Source organism: Ranitomeya variabilis, chromosome 1, assembly GCF_051348905.1.
Source record: "Ranitomeya variabilis isolate aRanVar5 chromosome 1, aRanVar5.hap1, whole genome shotgun sequence".
NCBI lineage: Eukaryota > Metazoa > Chordata > Amphibia > Anura > Dendrobatidae > Ranitomeya > Ranitomeya variabilis.
In genome coordinates this window covers 346,847,895-346,868,896 of record NC_135232.1, presented here as the reverse complement: position 1 = coordinate 346,868,896, position 21,002 = coordinate 346,847,895, and the positions used below count along the sequence as shown (strand labels likewise).

General features: G+C 40.5%; 1 protein-coding gene across 3 annotated transcripts; it reads left to right on the top strand.

The window, feature by feature from the left end:
* The first annotated feature begins 448 nt into the window (after positions 1 to 448).
* On the top strand, positions 449 to 17,658 carry LOC143794004 (cryptic protein-like). Of its 3 annotated transcripts, XR_013220377.1 has the most exons (7): positions 586 to 713; positions 1,214 to 1,266; positions 8,180 to 8,326; positions 8,483 to 8,597; positions 9,318 to 9,523; positions 15,098 to 15,204; positions 16,435 to 17,657. XR_013220377.1 is itself a non-coding variant. In XM_077280912.1 (6 exons), the coding sequence occupies exons 1-6, from the start codon at positions 691 to 693 to the stop codon at positions 16,539 to 16,541; spliced, it is 552 nt and encodes a 183-aa protein (XP_077137027.1). In that variant the 5' UTR covers positions 546 to 690; the 3' UTR covers positions 16,542 to 17,658. The 3 variants fall into 3 exon arrangements, 2 of the variants coding, with proteins under 2 accessions (XP_077137028.1, XP_077137027.1); XM_077280912.1 differs by lacking the exon at positions 9,318 to 9,523 and having other exon boundaries at positions 546 to 713; positions 16,435 to 17,658; XM_077280913.1 differs by lacking the exons at positions 9,318 to 9,523; positions 15,098 to 15,204 and having other exon boundaries at positions 449 to 713; positions 16,435 to 17,658.
* The last annotated feature ends 3,344 nt before the right edge of the window (positions 17,659 to 21,002 follow it).

Below are 21,002 nucleotides of genomic sequence, written 5' to 3'. Positions count from 1 at the left end.
GATTGTGGGAAAATTTTCCCATCAGCAAGGCATCTTTTTTTCTGATATGCAAAAGAAATTTCCAAGCTTCTCCAACCCGTTAAACAATCAAAAAATGGACAGCACTCAAATGACCTGGAGATTGGAACCGAGCGTTATCTGTATTTGTTCACTGATTCCACAGGTAGAACATGTACGTTAAAAACAGACGTCTGAATAAGGCCTTAATATGCATGGGTTTTTCATGTACCCACCAGAATATCATGATTTAAAACACATAGTAGTGGAGTTTGAGGCCACGTTCACATGTTCAGTATGTGTTGAGTTATTTTTACCTCAGATTTTGTAAACGAAAACCAGGAGTGGGTGATAAGTACAGAAGTGGTGACATGTTTCTATTTTACTTTTCTTCTGATTGCACCACACCTGGTTTTGGCTTACAAATACTGAGGTAAAAAACTCACAAATAGTAAATGTGTGAACGTGACCTTGCTATGTACAGAAGTCTGGGAGTGGTGAGGAGGAAGAAAAGAGAAGTAGTAAAGACATGGTAATGACCCAGAAAGGCCTTTCACCTTGGGGTGTGGCTACACTTTCCACTTCCAATACTAAACTGCTTTAGTAAAGGTGAAGCTCAGTCTGTGTCAGCCTTGGTCAGGTACCTGTTGCTTCCTTCATTTACACAGTTAATTCTAAACTGACTGCACAAGCATGAGAGAAAAGCAATATAAAAGGTAAGTATTGTAGAAATGGGTAGCTTTAGCAGGTATGTTCGTACTTCAAGGAATTTTTTATATACTTGTAGATGCAGCCGAACTGGTAGTCAAGAGGTCAGGAATATATTACATGCATGTGTATCTTAGCTGCAAGGTAAAAATGATCACATATCATTTCAGCAGTAGGAAACTGTAGCAGATCCATCATTTCCTGCATTTATCAGATGGTTGATTCTCACAAGTGTCTATACATCATGGGATGATTTTTTAACTTAAAGGGTTAGTAGAACCAGTTAATAAATAGGAAACGTAGGGCTTCATTCACATTGTGCAATTTTAATGAGCTTGTAGTTGCCAAGAACCAGCAGTGAATCCCAAAAAGAAGTGCAGAGGAAACCTTTACCATATTAGTTTTAAGTTGGTTCTAGTCTATGGTTAAGGGCTACTTCATGTCAACTCTTGCTAGTTACTTTAAACGTTTTTTTTCAACAAAAATACTTAAAACTATTTTGTTACAGGTTTCTGATTAGCATCATTGTGTCTGCCGAGTATTTCATCCTGTTTTCCTACAGTAAGTAAAGCACTTATTACGGTATATTACTTTGAACAGGTACTCTTTTGCTAAAATTTAGATACCTGAGTCTTAACTTCGGTAAAGCTCTGCGGGCCCTTCCTTGTGTATGTTAGGGCTACTATATGTCTAGCTAAACATATGGTATTAGGATTTTAACAACTTTTGCCAAAAACATTGCAAGAACCTAAACTAATCCCAATCATCTTTTGTGCCCCATGCAGAGTTTCATATTCCAGATCCATATTGTACAATCACTTAATACTGCTCGCAAAGCTTGCAGTGGCCTTCTACTGTACATCTAGATGACAATTTTTTTAAGAAAAGAAATGGAGGAATGCTGGATAGCAGAGGTATTTTTTTTTCACTGGAGAGCATTGCTTCCAGAGGTGACTAAAAGTCCTATGTGGAGATGAGAAATTAATTTTGCACAGAACTTGTCCGGTCTATAGACCATTCCTCTTTGACAGCTGGTCTTCCCTTCAGTCACTAGCACATACCATCATGATGTGGCAACTTGGCAAGACATATTAGGTCCAGAGTCACCAAGGATACAGAACCAAGGATGGTGAGAGCAGAAGCGAAGAGCGACTGCCATACAGAACCAGACTGGACACCGGACCAGGACAACGCAAATTAAATTGGTCATCTCTAGGATCAAATACAGACCCAGGGACACCATTTTACACAAATCTCTCTGCTGTGCACACGAACCCTGCTATTTGAACCTTGGAATTGAACAATTGGAAACTTTATGCAGGAAAAATGGTAACTGAATCATTAGAACCACAAAGTATGAATGATTCTTCCAGCAAGCTTAATAATACTGAAATATACAGTACTTATCACCTATATGTTCAGTGCTCAATTAGATCATGAGTTCCCATTGTGCACAACTGAAAACTTAAGTATTGACATCCGATCAGGCATGTTCCAGAATGGGTTTTTGCTTTCACATTGATCCTTTGAATTACAGTATGTAATAAAGCTCCTGGTGAGAATTCTGTTGACAATTATTATAATTGACATGATGTCGGTATGCCTTTTGTTTTATAGCATGTATTTGCTGTATGTATAGCTGTTGGATAATGGACCTAAACGCTGACAGTACCTTTTGATTTATATATTATTATTTTTTTTATTAAATTGGTATAAAAAAAAATAATAAATAAAAAATAAAGTCTGAGAATGCTGGCAGTTGGAGGTTGTTAGAAAAAAAAATTGTGTTATTTCTTAAATCCTTAGGACCTACAGTTAGGTCCATATATATTTGGACAGAGACAACATTTTTCTAATTTTGGTTATAGACATTACCACAATGAATTTTAAACAAAACAATTCAGATGCAGTTGAAGTTCAGACTTTCAGCTTTCATTTGAGGGTATCCACATTAAAATTGGATGAAGGGTTTAGGAGTTTCAGCTCCTTAACATGTGCCATCCTGTTTTTAAAGGGACCAAAAGTAATTGGACAATTGACTCCAAGGCTATTTCATGGACAGGTGTGGGTAATCCCTTCGTTATGTCATTCTCAATTAAGCAGATAAAAGGCCTGGAGTTGATTTGAGGTGTGGTACTTGCATTTGGAAGGTTTTGCTGTGAAGTAAACATGCGGTCAACGGAGCTCTCCATGCAGGTGAAACAAGCCATCCTTAAGCTGCGAAAACAGAAAAAACCCATCCGATAAATTGCTACAATATTAGGAGTGGCAAAATCTACAGTTTGGTACATCCTGAGAAAGAAAGAAAGCACTGGTGAACTCATCAATGCAAAAAGACCTGGGCACCCACAGAAGACAACAGTGGTGGATGATCACAGAATAATCTCCATGGTGAAGAGAAACCCCTTCACAACAGCCAACCAAGTGACCAACACTCTCCAGGAGGTCGGCGTATCAATATCCAAATCTACCATAAAGAGAAGACTGCATGAAAGTAAATACGTCGAGGAAGCCGAGGGCGAAACGCGCGTTGGGGCGCGGGTGCGTGCACGTGGACTCAGGCATGGGTAAGGACTTTTGATGGGAACATTGTTTCTTGATGGGGTATTGATGTGCTCACCTTACAATAAGGTAGCTTCAATCTTGTTGGCACTTTATGCACTAAGCACTTTAGAATATTACTGATTTATATGAGTCTTCTGATACCCTCCATCCAAGGACCCATGCTGCTTCCATAGTGCAGCACATTTTAGTGGGTGCACCCATTTTTCCTCATTATATGTACTCTGGTTTTGTTCAAATTATTGTTAGTCAACAAATGACTTGGCACTGTTTTTTGTGTACTTTTTAATGAATATTAATAAAGGTATATAATTTTTATCATTACCTTGTGTGGTTATATGCTTCAAAGCTGTGTCTGGGATGAAAGTAAATACATAGGCTTCACTGCACGGTGCAAGCCACTCATAAGCATCAAGAATCAAAAGGCTAGACTGGACTTTGCTAAAAAAAAATATCTAAAAAAGCCAGCATAGTTCTGGAAGAACATTCTTTGGACAGATGAAACCAAGATCAACCTCTACCAGAATGATGGAAAGAGAAAAGTATGGCGAAGGCGTGGTACAGCTCATGATCCAAAGCATACCACATCATCTGTAAAACACGGCAGAGGCAGTGTGATGTCTTGGGCATGCATGGCTGCCAGTGGCACTGGGTCACTAGTGTTTATTGATGATGTGACACAGGACAGAAGCAGCCGAATGAATTCTGAGGTATTCAGAGCCATACTGTGTGCTCAGATCCAGCCAAATGCAGCCAAACTGATTGGTCGTCGTTTCATACTACAGATGGACAATGACCCAAAACATAAAGCCAAAGCAACCCAGGAGTTTATTAAAGCAAAGAAGTGGAATATTCTTGAATGGCCAAGTCAGTCACCTGATCTTAACCCAATTGAGCATGCATTTCACTTGTTAAAGACTAAACTTCAGACAGAAAGGCCCACAAACAAACAGCAACTGAAAACCACCACAGTGAAGCCCTGGCAGAGCATCAAAAAGGAGGAAACACAGCATCTGGTGATGTCCATGAGTTCAAGACTTCAGGCCGTCATTGCCAACAAAGGGTTTTCAACCAAGTACTAAAAATTAACATTTTATTTAAAACTAGCTGTACTACCCGGCTTCGCCCGGGTTAATGACTGCTGTTAGCAAAATAGAATGTGTTAACAAAAATTTATTCTGCACACAAAAACCACAAAACAAATAGATAGAAATGTAATTATTAAAAGGCAAAAACTAAGCAAATAGAAGCATTTCACAACATATATTAGCTTTGTTATACTGAGAATGTCTTTGTTGCCTATATTAACCAATCAGAGCTCAGGTTAATTAACTGTAGCAAAATAGAAGCTGAGCTGTGATTGGTTGCTATTGGCAGCCTGATAAATCCCCAGCCAACAGGAAGCCCTCCCCCCTGGCAGTATATATTAGCTCACACATACACATAATAGACAGGTCATGTGACTGACAGCTGCCGTATTTCCTATATGGTACATTTGTTGCTCTTGTAGTTTGCTTATTAATCAGATTTTTATTTTTGAAGGACAATACCAGACTTGTGTGTGTTTTAGGGCGAGTTTTATGTGTCAAGTTGTGTGTGTTGAGTTGCGTGTGGCGACATGCATGTAGCGACTTTTGTGAGATGAGTTTTGTGTGGCGACATGCGTGTAGCAACATTTTGTGTGTTGAGTTGCATGTGACAGGTTAGTGTAGCAAGTTGTGTGCAGCAAGATTTGTGCATGGCGAGTTTTGCGCGTGGCGAGTTTTATGTGTGGTGCATTTTGAGTATGTGCAAGTTTTGTGTGAGGCAACTTTTGCATGTGGTGCAACTTTTGTACATGTGGCAATTTTTCTGTGTGTGCAAGTTTTGCATGAGGTGAGTTTTCCATGAGGTGAGTTTTGCACGTGTGGCGAGTTTTGCGTGAGCCTAGTTTTGCATATGGCGAGTTTTGCATGTAGCGAGTTTTGAGTGGTGACTTTTGTGTTTCGACTTTTATGTGGCGAGGTTGGTGTGTGTGTGTGGTGAAATGTGTGCTGAGGGTGGTATATGTGTTCAAGCACGTGGTAGTGTGTGGCGCATTTTGTGTTTGTGTTCATATCCCCGTGTGTGGTGAGTATCCCATGTCGGGGCCCCACCTTAGCAACTGTACGGTATATACTCTTTGTCGCCATCGCTCTCATTCTTTAAGTCCTCATTGTTCACATCTGGCAGCTGTCAATTTTCCTCCAACACTTTTCCCTTCACTTTTTCCCCATTATGTAGATAGGAGCAAAATTGTTTGGTGAATTGGAACGCGCGGGGTTAAAATTTCACCTCACAACATAGCCTATGACGCTCTTGGGGTCCAGACGTGTGACTGTGCAAAATTTTGTGGCTGTAGCTGCGACGGTACAGATGCCAATCCCGGACATACACACATACATACATACACACATTCAGCTTTATATATTAGATATACCTGTATGTAATCTCCTGTATATAGTATATACCTGTGTGTCATCTCACCTATATATAGTATATATCTGTGTGTCATCTCCTGTATATAGTATATACCTGTATGTCATCTCCTCCTATACATAGCATATACCTGTGTCATCTCCTCCTGTATATACTATATACCTGTAGGTAATCTGCTCCTGTATATAGTATATACCTGTGTGTCATCTCCTCCTGTATGTAGTATGTACCTGTATGTCATCTCCTCCTCTATATAGTATATACCTGTGTGTCATCTCTCCTGTATATAGTATATATCTGTGTGTCATCTCCTCCTGTATATAGTATATACCTGTGTGTCATCTCCCCTGTAAATAGTATATACCTGTGTGTCATCTCCTGTATATAGTATATAGCTGTATGCCATCTCCTCCTGTATTAGCCCTCGTTCACACGTTATTTGGTCAGTATTTTTACCTCAGTATTTGTAAGCTAAAATGGCAGCCTGATAAATCCCCAGCCAACAGTAAGCCCACCCCCTGGCAGTATATATTAGCTCACACATACACATAATAGACTGGTCATGTGACTGACAGCTGCCGGATTCCTATATGGTACATTTGTTGCTCTTGTAGTTTGTCTGCTTATTAATCAGATTTTTATTTTTGAAGGATACCAGACTTGTGTGTGTTTTAGGGCGAGTTTCGTGTGTCAAGTTGTGTGTGTTGAGTTGCGTGTGGCGACATGCATGTAGGGACTTTTGTGAGATGAGTTTTGTGTGGCGACATGCGTGTAGCAACTTTTTGTGTGTCGAGTTGCATGTGACAGGTTAGTGTAGCAAGTTGTGTGCAGCAAGTTTTGCGCATGGCGAGTTTTGCGCGTGGCGAGTTTTATGTGTGGTGCCTTTTGAGTATGTGCAAGTTTTGTGTGAGGCAACTTTTGCATGTGTTGCAACTTTTGTGCATGTGGCAATTTTTCTGCGTGTGGCAATTTTTCTGCGTGTGCAAGTTTTGCGTGTGGCGAGTTTTGCACGTGTGGCGAGTTTTGCATGTGGAGAGTTTTGCGCGTGGCGAGTTTTGAGCGGCGACTTTTGTGTTTCTACTTTTATGTGGCGAGGTTGGTGTATGTGTGGTGAAATGTGCACTGAGGGTGGTATATGTGTTCGAGCACGTGGTAGTGTGTGGCGCATTTTGTGTGTGTGTTCATATCCCCGTGGTGGTGTGATTATCCCATGTTGGGGCCCCACCTTAGCAACTGTACAGTATATACTCTTTGGTGCCATCGCTGTCATTCTTTAAGTCCCCCTTGTTCACATCTGGCAGCTGTTAATTTGCCTCCAACACTTTTCCTTTCATTTTTTCCCCATTATGTAGATAGGGGCAAAATTGTTTGGTGACTTGGAAAGCGCGGGGTTAAAATTTCACCTCACAATATAGCTTTGACGCTCTCAGGGTCCAGACGTGTGACTGTGCAAAATTTTGTGCCTGTAGCTGCGACGCCTCCAACACTTTTCCTTTCACTTTTTCCCCATTATGTAGATAGGGGCAAAATTGTTTGGTGAATTGGAAAGCGCGGGGTTAAAATTTCACCTCACAACATAGCCTATGACGCTCTCGGGGTCCAGACGTGTGACTGTGCAAAATTTTGTGGCTGTAGCTGCTACGGTTCAGATGCCAATCCCGGACATACATACATACATACATACATACACACACACACACACATTCAGCTTTATATATTAGATTATTGAATCTGTCCAATTACTTTTGGTCCCTTTAAAAACAGGGTGGCACATGTTAAGGAGCTGAAACTCCTAAACCCTTCATCCAATTTTAATGTGGATACCCTCAAATGAAAGCTGAAAGTCTGAACTTCAACTGCATCTGAATTGTTTTGTTTAAAATTCATTGTGGTAATGTCTATAACCAAAATTAGAAAAATGTTGTCTCTGTCCAAATATATATGGACCTAACTGTATGTACATTGCCAAGCATCTGCACAAAGTCCATAGAGTTCCCTAGTGCAAGGAGCCTTTGCAGCTTCATGCTATCGTACAGGCTCCATTGGCTGCCACTGCCATATGTATGGAAATGTATTCCTTGTAGAAACAATGCTACCTAGACATGTAGTCCAAAAGAGCATGCCGACAATTTTTTTTTTTTTTTTTTTTTTTTTTTATCAAAACAAAAAAATCTCTAAGAAAATAACAACTTATGAAGGTCCAGTAGAAAGCTCATGCACCCCTGTGGCTGCCATATTACTGCTCAGTACAAAACGGAAAAAAAACTCAGCTATGAGGGTGAGCTATCAAAATGTATTCACATCCATTAATTTTTGTAACTATTTTTTAGATTGAACATATCGCACAAACTGTCATGTGTAAATATAGTCTACTTCTAGAAGTTAAAATGGATCAATAAGGTTAGTACCAAATAAATCCCATATTCACCCCCCCCCCCTCCTCCTTTCCTCACAGGTAAATCATGTGAAGGTTTATTTTGCAATCAATTGAATTCCACACAGTCAAACCTTAGCTCTTATATAAACCAGCCTATGCGCAGTGCAACCCCGGAAAGTCCAGGCACACACGTCAATAAAATAGCCTTCAAAGGCACTATTGAAGGTAAGTGTACCTACATATTTATGTTTGGCGGTAGGCGGCTTCAAGTTTTGCTTCGCTTTATTTATTGTGTTTAAGGGTGTGCATACAATATGATTAATACACTTCCAAAGGGAAACCACTTACTAATTCTTACTCTTATTACATTTCTCCCAATAGGTAACAAATTAAACAAGAAGTGTTGTTATAATGGAGGAACTTGTTTTCTGGGGACACTTTGCATCTGTCCTAAGAAGTACCGTGAACGTTACTGTGAATATGAAAAGTGGCCTCAGTAAGTAGCTGTGTTTAGACTTAGCATATGAAAAAATGTAATTGTGGAAAGATAGATTTGAAGTTATCAGTTATTTTCCTAAGTTGTCATCAAATGGATCAGATATCTTCGTTGTAAATGTTGTTAGACAAATTCAAACAGAATCCCTAGTCCATATAAATGTTTCAAAATCCAGACTTTAAAAATTAATCATTCATAAAAACCAGATTGTTTATGACCTCTGACCCATCAGTACATTTTTATATAAATTGTTAAAGTGGCCGTTCACTACTCAGACAACCCCCTTCAGAATCCCTATGTTTGCCCCAGTAAAATAACAGAGGTGTCAGCACTGGCTCTCCCAGAGATTGCATGACATTGGCCACAAGGATCGCGTGACACAATCAGTGCTGCTTAAAGGGACTCTGTCACCTGAATTTGGAGGGAACAATTTTCAGTCATATGGGCGGGGTTTTCGGGTGTTTGATTCACCCTTTCCTTACCCGCTGGCTGCAATATTGGATTGAAGTTCATTCTCTGTCCTCCATAGTATACGCCTGAGTAAGGAAAGGGTGAATCAAACACCCGAAAACCCCGCCCTTATGACTGAAAATTGTTCCCTCCAAATTCAGGTGACAGAGTTCCTTTAACTTTGACCTCCTTCAGACAAATCAAGACATCTGGAGCAAGTGAGAGCTGCTGCTGTCCTCTTACTTTCTCCCATGTCAATTACGTCCTTAGGAGGGGAGAATGAAGCCCATGCTGGTCGGGATCCCAGGAACAACAAGTGCTGACAAAGCTGGAACTTCACCTGTGATGTATATAAGTGCTATTTTACTGGGGCCAAGCAAAGGAATTCAAAAGGGGATGTCCAAGTAATGAACAGCCCCTTTAAATCTCATTTGACCTAATGAAGCACTAGCCTGGCATTGCCCTAATACTAACAGGTATTTAAAGTCTCTAATCTAAACTGCGATGTTGGTAATGTTGATCACTACAATAACAAAAAAGTGAGCTAAAATGTTTATTTTTAACCCCTTCGTGACATGCGCCGTACTAGTACGGCGCTGCCGGCACTGCATTAGTGCCAGCCGCAGTACTAGTACGGCGCCCCGATCACCGCGGTCTCACGCTGAGCGCCGCGGTGATCGGGTGCGGGTGTCAGCTGTATATGACAGCTGACACCCCGCAGCAATGCCCACGATCGGCGCTGTCGCCGATCGCGGGCATTTAACCCCTCTGATGCCGCTGTCAATAGTGACAGCGGCATAGAGGGGGATCGCGCAAGGACGGGGGCTCCCTGCGCTCTCCCACCGGAGCAGCGCGATGAGATCGCGCTGCTCCGGTGACCTGGAAGGAGTCCCCGGATCCAAGATGGCTGCGGGACTCCTTCCGGGTCATAAGATGACCCTGCTTGCCGGCGTCTGCTGAGAATCCTCATAGCAGGCGCCGGCAAGCCTCTGTTACGTGCCTGTCACATTGGTGATCAGACCGAGTGCTATGCACACGGTCTGATCACCGATCTGTGATGTCCCCTCCTGGGACAAAGTAAAAAAGTAAAAAAAAAATTTTTCCAAATGTGTAAAAAAAAAAAAAAAAATCCTAAATAAAGAAAAAAAAAAAAAATATATTCCCATAAATACATTTCTTTATCTAAATAAAAAAACACCACACAATAAAAGTACACATATTTAGTATCGCCGCGTCCGTAACAACCCCACCTATAAAACTATATCACTAGTTAACCCCTTCAGTGAACACCGTAAAAAAAAAAAAAAAAAAAACGAGGCAAAAAACAACGCTTTATTCTCATACCGCCAAACAAAAAGTGGAATAACACGCGATCAAAAAGACGGATATAAATAACCATGGTACCGCTGAAAACGTCATCTTGTCCCGCAAAAAAAAAGCCGCCATACAGCATCATCAGCAGAAAAATAAAAAAGTTATAGCTCTCAGAATAAAGCGATGCAAAAACAATTATTTTTTTATATAAAATAGTTTTTATTGTGTAAAAGCGCCAAAACATAAAAAATTATATAAATGAGGTATCGCTGTAATCGTACTGACCCGAAGAATAAAACTGCTTTATCCTTTTTACCAAACGCGGAACGGTATAAACGCCCCCCCTAAAAGAATTTCAGGAATTGCTGGTTTTTGTTCATTCCGCCTCCCAAAAATCGGAATAAAAAGCGATCAAAAAATGTCATGTACCCGAAAATGGTACCAGCAAAAAACAAGATCTCACATGACTCTGTGGACCAAAATATGGAAAAATTATAGCTCTCAAAATGTGGTGATGCAAAAACTATTGTTTGCAATAAAAAGCGTCTTTTAGTGTGTGACGGCTGCCAACCATAAAAATCCGCCCAAAAAACGCTATATAAGTAAATCAAATCCCCCTTCATCACCCCCTTAGTTAGGAAAAATAATAAAATTTTAAAAAATATATTTATTTCCATTTTCCCGTTAGGCTACTTTCACACTAGCGTCGGTACGGGGCCGTCGCGCTGCGTCGGCCCGACATACCGACGCATACTGTGCAAGCGCCGCACAACGGGGGCAGCGGATGCTGTTTTTCCACGCATCCGCTGCCCCATTGTGAGGTGCGGGGAGGTGGGGGCGGAGTTCCAGCCGCGCATGCGCGGTCGGAAATGGTGGACCGTCGGCACAAAAAAAGTTACATGTAACGTTTGTTGCTGCCGGCTGTCCGCCACAACACGACGCAACCGTCGCACGACGCTTGCGACGTGTGTCAATACGTCGCTAATGTTAGTCTATGGGGAAAAAACGCATCCTGCAGATGACTTTGCAGGATGCGTTTTTTCGCCAAAACGACGCATTGCGACGTATGCAAAAAAACGCTAGTGTGAAAGTAGCGCTAGGGTTAGGACTAGGGTTAGGGTTGGGGTTAGGGTTTCAGTTAGAATTGGGGAGTTTTCACTGTTTAGGCACATCAGGGGCTTTCCAAACGCGACATGGCGTCCGATCTCAACGCGTTTGTTTGCGTTAAAAACGCATGCGTTTTTATAGAAAAAAAACAGAACACACTGAAAAGTCACCCACCACCATCAAGGTGATAAAGGGATCCAAACCCTAACCCTACCCCTAAACTCATCCCTAACCGTTTAATGAACATTTTCTGACAGTCATAGTGCCACGTATTTCAGTGCCACGTATTTCAGTGCCACGTATTTCAGTGCCACGATATTTCAGTGCCACGATATTTCAGTGCCACGATATTTCAGTGCCACGATATTTCAGTGCCACGATATTTCAGTGCCACGATATTTCAGTGCCACGTATTTAAGTGCCACGGTATTTCAGTGAAATACGTGGCACTGAAATATCGTGGCATTTACGTGAAATACGTGGCACTTAAATACGTGGCACTTAAATACGTGGCACTTAAATACGTGGCACTTAAATACGTGGCACTTAAATACGTGGCACTTAAATACGTGGCACTTAAATATCGTGGCATGTACATGAAATACGTGGCACTTATATACGTGGCACTTATATACGTGGCACTTATATACGTGGCACTTATATACGTGGCACTTATATACGTGGCACTTATATACGTGGCACTTATATACGTGGCACTTATATACGTGGCCACTGAAATATCGTGGCACTTATATACGTATATACGTATATACGTATATAAACGTATTTCAGTGCCACGTATTTCAGTGCCACGTATTTCAGGTTAGGGGTAGGGGTAGGGTTAGGGGTAGGGTTAGGGTTTTTTGGTTTTTTCTTGTTTTCTTGTGTTTTTCTATAAAAACGCATGCGTCTAAAAAAACGCATGCGTTTTACCGCGATTACATGCGTTTTTTCACACATGCGTTTTTTAAAAAAACGCAAGTGTGAAACCAGCCTTATCCTTGGAAAAATAAAAACATGGGGGCTAAAATATAATTTTCGTGGAAAAAAATATATTTTTTATTTTCGCGGCTCTGCGTTATAAACTGTAGTGAAGCACTTGGGGGTTCAAAGTTCTCACAACACATCTAGATAAGTTCCGTGGGGGGTCTAGTTTCCAATATGGGGTCACTTGTGGGGGGTTTCTACTGTTTAGGTACATCAGGGGCTCTGCAAATGCAACATGACACCTGCAGACCAATCCATCTAAGTCTGCATTTCAAACGGCGCTCCTTCCCTTCCGAGCTCTGCCGTGCGCCCAAACAGTGGTTCCCCCCAATGTATGGGGTATCAGCGTACTCAGGACAAATTGGACAATAACTTTTGTGGTCCAATTTCTCCTGTTACCCTTGGGGGAAAAAAATTGCGGGCTAAAACATCATTTTGTGGAAAGAAAAAATGATTTTTTGATTTTCACAGCGCTACATTCTAAACTTTAGTGAAACAACTGGGGGTTAAAAGTGCTCACCACACATCTAAATAAGTTCCTTAGGGGGTCTTCTTTCCAAAATGGTGTCACTTGTGGGGGTTTCCACTGTTTAGGCACGTCAGGGGCTCTCCAAACACGACATGGGTTCCGATCTCAATTCCAGCCAATTTTGCATTGAAAAGTCAAATGGCGCTCCTTCCCTTCCAAGCTCTGCCATGCGCCCAAACAGTGGTTTATCCCCATATATGAAGTATCAGCGTACTCAGGACAAATTGCACAACAACTTTTGGCATCCAATTTATCCTGCTACCCTTGGGAAAATAAAAAATTTGGGGCAAAAAGATCATTTTTTGTGAAAATTAATATTAATTTTTTTTTACGGCTCTACATTATAAACTTCTGTGAAGCACTTGGAGGTTCAAAGTGCTCACCACACATCTAGATAAGTTCCTTAGGGGGTCTTCTTTCCAAAATGGTGTCACTTGTGGGGGTTTCCACTGTTTAGGCACGTCAGGGGCTCTCCAAACACGACATGGGTTCCGATCTCAATTCCAGCCAATTTTGCATTGAAAAGTCAAATGGCGCTCCTTCCCTTCCGAGCTCTGCCATGCGCCCAAACAGTGGTTTATCCCCATATATGAAGTATCAGCGTACTCAGGACAAATTGCACAACAACTTTTGGCATCCAATTTATCCTGCTACCCTTGGGAAAATAAAAAATTTGGGGAAAAAAGATCATTTTTTGTGAAAATTAATATTAATTTTTTTTTACGGCTCTACATTATAAACTTCTGTGAAGCACTTGGAGGTTCAAAGTGCTCACCACACATCTAGATAAGTTCCTTAGGGGGTCTTCTTTCCAAAATGGTGTCACTTGTGGGGGTTTCCACTGTTTAGGCACGTCAGGGGCTCTCCAAACACTACATGGGTTCCGATCTCAATTCCAGCCAATTTTGCATTGAAAAGTCAAATGGCGCTCCTTCCCTTCCGAGCTCTGCCATGCGCCCAAACAGTGGTTTATCCCCATATATGAAGTATCAGCGTACTCAGGACAAATTGCACAACAACTTTTGGCATCCAATTTATCCTGCTACCCTTGGGAAAATAAAAAATTTGGGGCAAAAAGATCATTTTTTGTGAAAATTAATATTAATTTTTTTTACGGCTCTACATTATAAACTTCTGTGAAGCACTTGGAGGTTCAAAGTGCTCACCACACATCTAGATTAGTTCCTTAGAGGGTCTACTTTCCAAAATGGTGTCACTTGTGGGGGTTTCCACTGTTTAGGCACGTCAGGGGCTCTCCAATCGCGACATGGGCTCCGATCTCAATTCCAGCAAATCTTGCATTGAAAAGTCAAATGGCGCTCCTTCCCTTCCGAGCTCTGCCATGTGCCCAATCAATGGTTTACCCCAACATGTGGGGTATCGGCGTACTCAGGACAAATTGTACAACGACTTTTTTGGTCCAATTTCTCCTGTTACCCTTGGTAAAATAAAACAAATTGGATCTGAAGTAAAAATTTTGTGAAAAAAAAAGTTAAATATTCAATTTTTTTTAAACATTCCAAAAATTCCTGTGAAGCACCTGAAGGGTTAATAAACTTTTTGAATGTGGTTTAGAGTACCTTGAGGGGTGCAGTTTTTAGAATGGTGTCACTTTTGGACATTTTCTGTCATATAGACCCCTCAAAGTCCCTTCAAGTGTGAGGTGGTCCGTAAAAAAAATGGTTTTGCAAATTTTGTTGCAAAAATGAGAAATCGCTGGTCAACTTTTAACCCTTATAACTCCCTAACAAAAAAAAATTATGTTTCCAAAATTGTGCTGATGTAAAGCAGACATGTGGGAAATGTTGTTTATTAACTATATTATGTGATATAACTCTCTAATTTAAGGGCATAAAAACGAAAAATTTGAAAATTGCTAAATTTTCATAATTTTCGACAAATTTCTGTTTTTTTCACAAATAAATGCAAGTCATATCGAAGAAGTTTTACCACTATCATAAAGTACAATATGTCACGAGAAAACAATCTCAGAATCACCAGGATCCGTTGAAGCGTTTCAGAGTTATGACCTCATAAAGTGACAGTGGTCAGAATTGTAAAAATTGGCCGTGTCACTTAGGTGAAAACAGGCTTTGGGGTGAAGGGGTTAAAGAGATTGTCATGGTGGTATCCTCAATGGAGAATGGGTAGTCCAAGGATGTTCTTTGTGTAGATGTTTCTTGGGAGAACTTCACTGCTTGAACCCTTCAGCAGAATGTGGTAGGTAAAAACTCTTAAGTGTTCATGAATAAAGTAAGGAGATATTTTTAATCCAACTGTTAAATAATTCTCACATAATTACTTGTATTATTAGAGCTAATCGAATTGCAGTTTCCAGATCCAGTGGCCACAACAGTATTCTGTGGCTGCGAGACAGGAGCCCTGTAAACTAACTGCTACCTGCTGGCATTTCCGGCTTATCTTCTGATGCTGTATCGGGCCTACAAACCAAAAGAGGCACTGGGGATTATAGCAGGTAGGAGGTGGTTTATAGAGTTCCCGTTTGGTGGCCATGGAATACTGATGATTTGACCAGGGCCCTGTAAATTTTAGGGCTCATTCAGATAAGCACCACAGAGAGCACATGAACCCATTGTAGTCAATGTGTCATTGCACAAGACCGATTCTTCACATCACAAAAAATAGCAGCATAAACTACTCTGGCCTGATTTATTGAGATTAGTGCATGTAAATGGCAAGCAGCTCCACTTGTCGAATACACAGAGTGGCAAACTTGCTTGGTCAAGTCCACAATTTTCAGATGTGACTGGCCCAAGTTATCGTACGGCCATCTGAACGAACCATTAGTGTATTGGTAGACCTTTCTATAAACTCCAGAAGAAATGTATTCACATGTAGAAAAATTTGTGGGCTTTCAGCTCACCCCAAAAATGATTGGTCATATCTATGGGAAGTGCTTGGCTGAAAAATCCCAATTGGTAAGGAATGGATAGGACTTTTAAATTTTTTTTTTTTTTTTTTTTTTAAATGTATCTTTCATGATTTGAAAAATAGAATTCTAGTTCATAGATGCAATTTTATAATTAAAAAAAAATCATTAAATATACATAATTAATGAAGCTTTAAAGATTAGAAAAGATTCCATGGTTTTTTTTGTTTTTTTTTTTTTCCCTTGTACGAGCCATTTAATACTGTAGGCAATTTAATGTTAATGCTAAAGTGCATGTTTGCTTTGACCATCCTCCTGTATATTTGCATTTGTATACATGAGGTCCTGCAAAAACACTAAAGAATCAGTTTCATAACAATAGGACATAACCACTATTCATCCCAGCAGAGGAATACAGGGGTATTACCTTGTTTTTGGTAGTTGAATTCTTTTATTCTTTTCTGAGCCATGTAAATGTGCAAAAGTAGACTGACTGTTTGCTACTGGTATGCATATATGGTCTTTGCAACTTAACTTATTTTTATTTTTTTCCTTTTCAGAGCCAGATCTTGTTGCCATGAACTCTGCGGGGTCAACATTGCATCATAGGGGTTTAACTGTTTTTGGATTGACCCTGATGATTTTTGTGCTGTGTACAGTTTTTTAAGATATGATCCTGCACTTTTAAAGACTTTCCTCTTTTCAAATGAGTTTTGGTTGTACAGAATTTTACATAAAACTGAAATGAACATTTGAAAATCGCAATGGAAATATAATTGGTTCCCTTGACTGCAGAAAGACTAATCAGTTCTTCTACACATAGCCTGCAGAGCCTTTCTCTTTGGTATCTGGAAACAGGCTCTAGATCAGTAGGGATTAGTTTTTTGTTGATCTATTACTTTCTCGATGTGTCAAGGTGAATATTTCTAAGTGTAATAGAAAGGCATGCCATTGCCCAGGTTTTTATCAGACAGAATATTCTGTTCATGTAAAGGCAGAGCTAAATGAGTAATAACTTTAGGATTTAGCCCTATCAAAGGTAACACCTCCTGGCACCATGACAAACCATGCCAGTTGAATAGTTTTTAGAATCACTTTAGGTAAATAATGTTTGTGTTGTGTTTTTATATTTTTTATTATATATAATTTTTTCCAAATGCAAACTTATAACATAACAATATTGATGTTTTAGCATGCATTCTAACTTCTTTAGTCTAGATTGGTAAAAATACATATTCTACATAAGTGGCGAGCTACTTGGGACTTGGAAAATGTGCAATGGGAAGGATATGCACCGGATTATCCGACCAAAGGAAAAAAGTAAAACTAGCTTCAAATTAGCATTTCTACGATTAAATTGCCAACGAAATTCGGATATTGTGGAATGTATGAAATGTATAGGACATGGCAACCCCATCCCGAAAAACACACTTCTCCCTCTTCCAAGTAGCAACATCTGGCCATAGACTATCTGGTATTGCCGCTCATTCGTATGCAAGTGAAAAGGACTGAGCTGCTATGCAAGCCCATGAACAGGTATGGAGATCTTTCAGGAAAATGTATATCCTTTTACTTTAATGGCAAACCATTTAAGCTTAAAAATTTGAGAAGGGGAAATATTGTGCTCATGCTATTCTAAGGGGAAAAAAGACTTATTGAAATAGGATTGTTTCAAATTAAATTAACACATTTACCAATCATTTTTTAATATTTGTCCTTATATATTCCATAATATTGATATTACTGGCATACGATGTAATAAAAAAGGATGTGTGCTATCTTTTAATTGCCATCTTCTCTTCATTATATCATACACCCTAAGGTCTCATTCAGATGTTCGTTGTTCATGTACTGGTTCTAGCCATGTTTTTCATGGATAGAACGAATGCCCACTATAATTTATGGAGATGAGTGAATACTTTTGCCAATCTCAAATTCGGCACAAATGTTGCACATTTGGATTCCCAAGCATTTTCCTCAAAATTTGGCGAATGTTCGATAAATGATTGATATTCCACTAATGCTTTTGTTAGTACTTTGGTTAAGATAGTGGTGCTATATAATGATTGGAAGGGGGGGGGTTGAGGGGAGGTGGTGGGGGAAAGGGTCAGAGTAGCAGTGTACTGTACTTTTTTTTAATTAACTAAATGTGTGTAGATTATGGTAGTCAATTAGGATGCAGAAGCCGTCCACAATGTCCTGACACAAGGGCTTCTGTCACTGGCAGTCAGTCACATGTCCCGCTACATATAAAAATCAGACATGTTGTTTTTGTGCCATTTGTCAGTGTAGCAGTGCAAAGAGAGCGCTCCTGCAAGTAGTCAGATAGCTAGGCGGTTTATTGTCAGCTAGTTCCGCTAGACAGGATCCTGTGTCTAATGACTTCTGCTACTAGATGGGCTAGTCAACTCCCTTTGTTTGGCTGTGGCATAGAAGAATGCCTCATAGATAAGGGCGAGAAAGAGTCATCCACTGGAGCACATGCAAGTGGACTCTCCTCTTCCACCACCTTAACCCCTTCATGATCCAGCCTATTTTGGCCTTAATGACCTTGCCGTTTTTTGCAATTCTGACCAGTGTCCCTTTATGAGGTAATAACTCAGGAACGCTTCAACGGATCCTAGCGATTCTGAGATTGTTTTTTCGTGACATATTGGGCTTCATGTTAGTGGTAAATTTAGGTCGATAATTTCTGAGTTTATTTGTGAAAAAAACGGAAATTTGGCGAAAATTTTGAAAATTTCGCAATTTTCACATTTTGAATTTTTATTCTGTTAAACCAGAGAGTTATGTGACACAAAATAGTTAATAAATAACATTTCCCACATGTCTACTTTACATCAGCACAATTTTGGAAACAAATTTTTTTTTTGCTAGGAAGTTATAAGGGTTAAAATTTGACCAGTGATTTCTCATTTTTACAACAAAATTTACAAAACCATTTTTTTTAGGGACCACCTCACATTTGAAGTCAGTTTGAGGGTTCTATATGGCTGAAAATACCCCAAAGTGACACCATTCTAAAAACTGCACCCCTCAAGGTGCTCAAAACCACATTCAAGAAGTTTATTAACCCTTCAGGTGTTTCACAGCAGCAGAAGCAACATGGAAGGAAAAAATGAACATTTAACTTTTTAGTCACAAAAATGATTTTTTAGCAACAATTTTTTTATTTTCCCAACGGTAAAAGGAAAAACTTGACCACGAACGATGTTGTCCAATTTGTCCTGAGTACGCTGATACCTCATATGTGGGGGTAAACCACTGTTTGGGCATACGGCAGGGCTTGGAAGGAAAGGAGCGCCATTTGACTTTTTGAATGAAAAATTGGCTCCAATCTTTAGCGGACACCATGTCGCGTTTGGAGAGCCCCCGTGTGCCTAAACATTGGAGCTCCCCCACAAGTGACCCCATTTTGGAAACTAGACCCCCCAAGGAACTTATCTAGAAGCATAGTGAGCACTTTAAACTCTCAGGTGCTTCACAAATTGATCCGTAAAAATTAAAAAGTACTTTTTTTTCACACAAAATTTCTTTTAGCCTCAATTTTTTCATTTTCACATGGGCAACAGGATAAAATGGATCCTAAAATTTGTTGGGCAATTTCTGCTGAGTATGTTGATACCTCATATGTGGGGGTAAACCACTGTTTGGGTGCACGGCAAGGCTCGGAAGGGGAGGCGTGCCATTTGACTTTTTGAATGGAAAATTATCTCCAATCGTTAGCGAACACCATGTCGCGTTTGGAGAGCCCCTGTGTGCCTAAACATTGGAGCTCCCCTACACGTGACCCCATTTTGGAAACTAGACCCCCCAAGGAACTTATCTAGATGCATAGTGAGCACTTATAACCCCCAGGTGCTTCACAGAAGTTTATAACGCAGAGCCGTGAAAATAAAAAAATAATTTTTCTTTCCTCAAAAATGAGTTTTAGCCCAGGATTTTTTAATTTTCCAAGGGTAATAGGAGAAATTGGACCCCAAATGTTGTTGTCCAGTTTGTCCTGAGTACGATGATACCCCATATGTGGGGGTAAACCACTGTTTGGGCACACGGCAGGGCTCGGAAGGGAAGGCACGCCATTTGGCTTTTTGAATGGAAAATTAGCTCCAATCATTAGCGGACACCATGTCACGTTTGGAGAGCCCCTGTGTGCCTAAACATTGGAGCTCCCTAACAAGTGACCCCATTTTGGAAACTAGACCTCCCAAGGAACTAATCTAGATGTGTGGTGAGCACTTTGAACCCCCAAGTGCTTCGCAGAAGTTTATAACGCAGAGCCGTGAAAATAATAAATGTGTTTCCTTTCCTCAAAAATATTTTTTTAGCCCAGAATTTTTTATTTTTGCAAGGGTAACAGGAGAAATTGGACCCCAAAAGTTGTTGTCCAGTTTCTCCTGAGTACGGTGATACCCCATATGTGGGGGTAAACCACTGTTTGGGCACATGCCGGGGCTCGGAAGGGAAGTAGTGACGTTTTGGAATGCAGACTTTGATGGAATGCTCTGCGGGCGTCACGTTGCATTTGCAGAGCCCCTGATGTGCCTAAACAGTAGGAACTCCCCACAAGTGACTCCATTTTGGAAACTAGACCCCCCAAGGAACTTATCTAGATGTGTGGTGAGCACTTTGAACCCCCAAGTGCTTCACAGAAGTTTATAACGCAGAGCCGTGAAAATAAAAAATAATTCTTCTTTCCTCAAAAATTATGTCTTAGCAAGTAATTTTTTATTTTTGCAAGGGTAACAGGAGAAATTGGACCCCAACAGTTGTTGCCCAGTTTGTCCTGAGTACGCTGGTACCCCAAATGTGGGGGTAAACCACTGTTTGGGCACACATCGGGGCTTGGAAGGGAGGGAGCACCATTTGACTTTTTGAATGCAAGATTGGCTGGAATCAATGGTGGCGCCATGTTGCGTTTGGAGACCCCTGATGTGCCCTAACAGTGGAAACCCCTCATTTCTAACTTCAACACTAACCCCAACACACCCCTAATCCTAATCCCAACTGTAGCCATAACCCTAATCCCAACCCTAACCCCAACACACCCCTAACCACAACCCTAACCCCAACACACCCGTAACCCTAATTCCAACCCTAGCCCTAATTCCAACCCTAACCCTAAGGG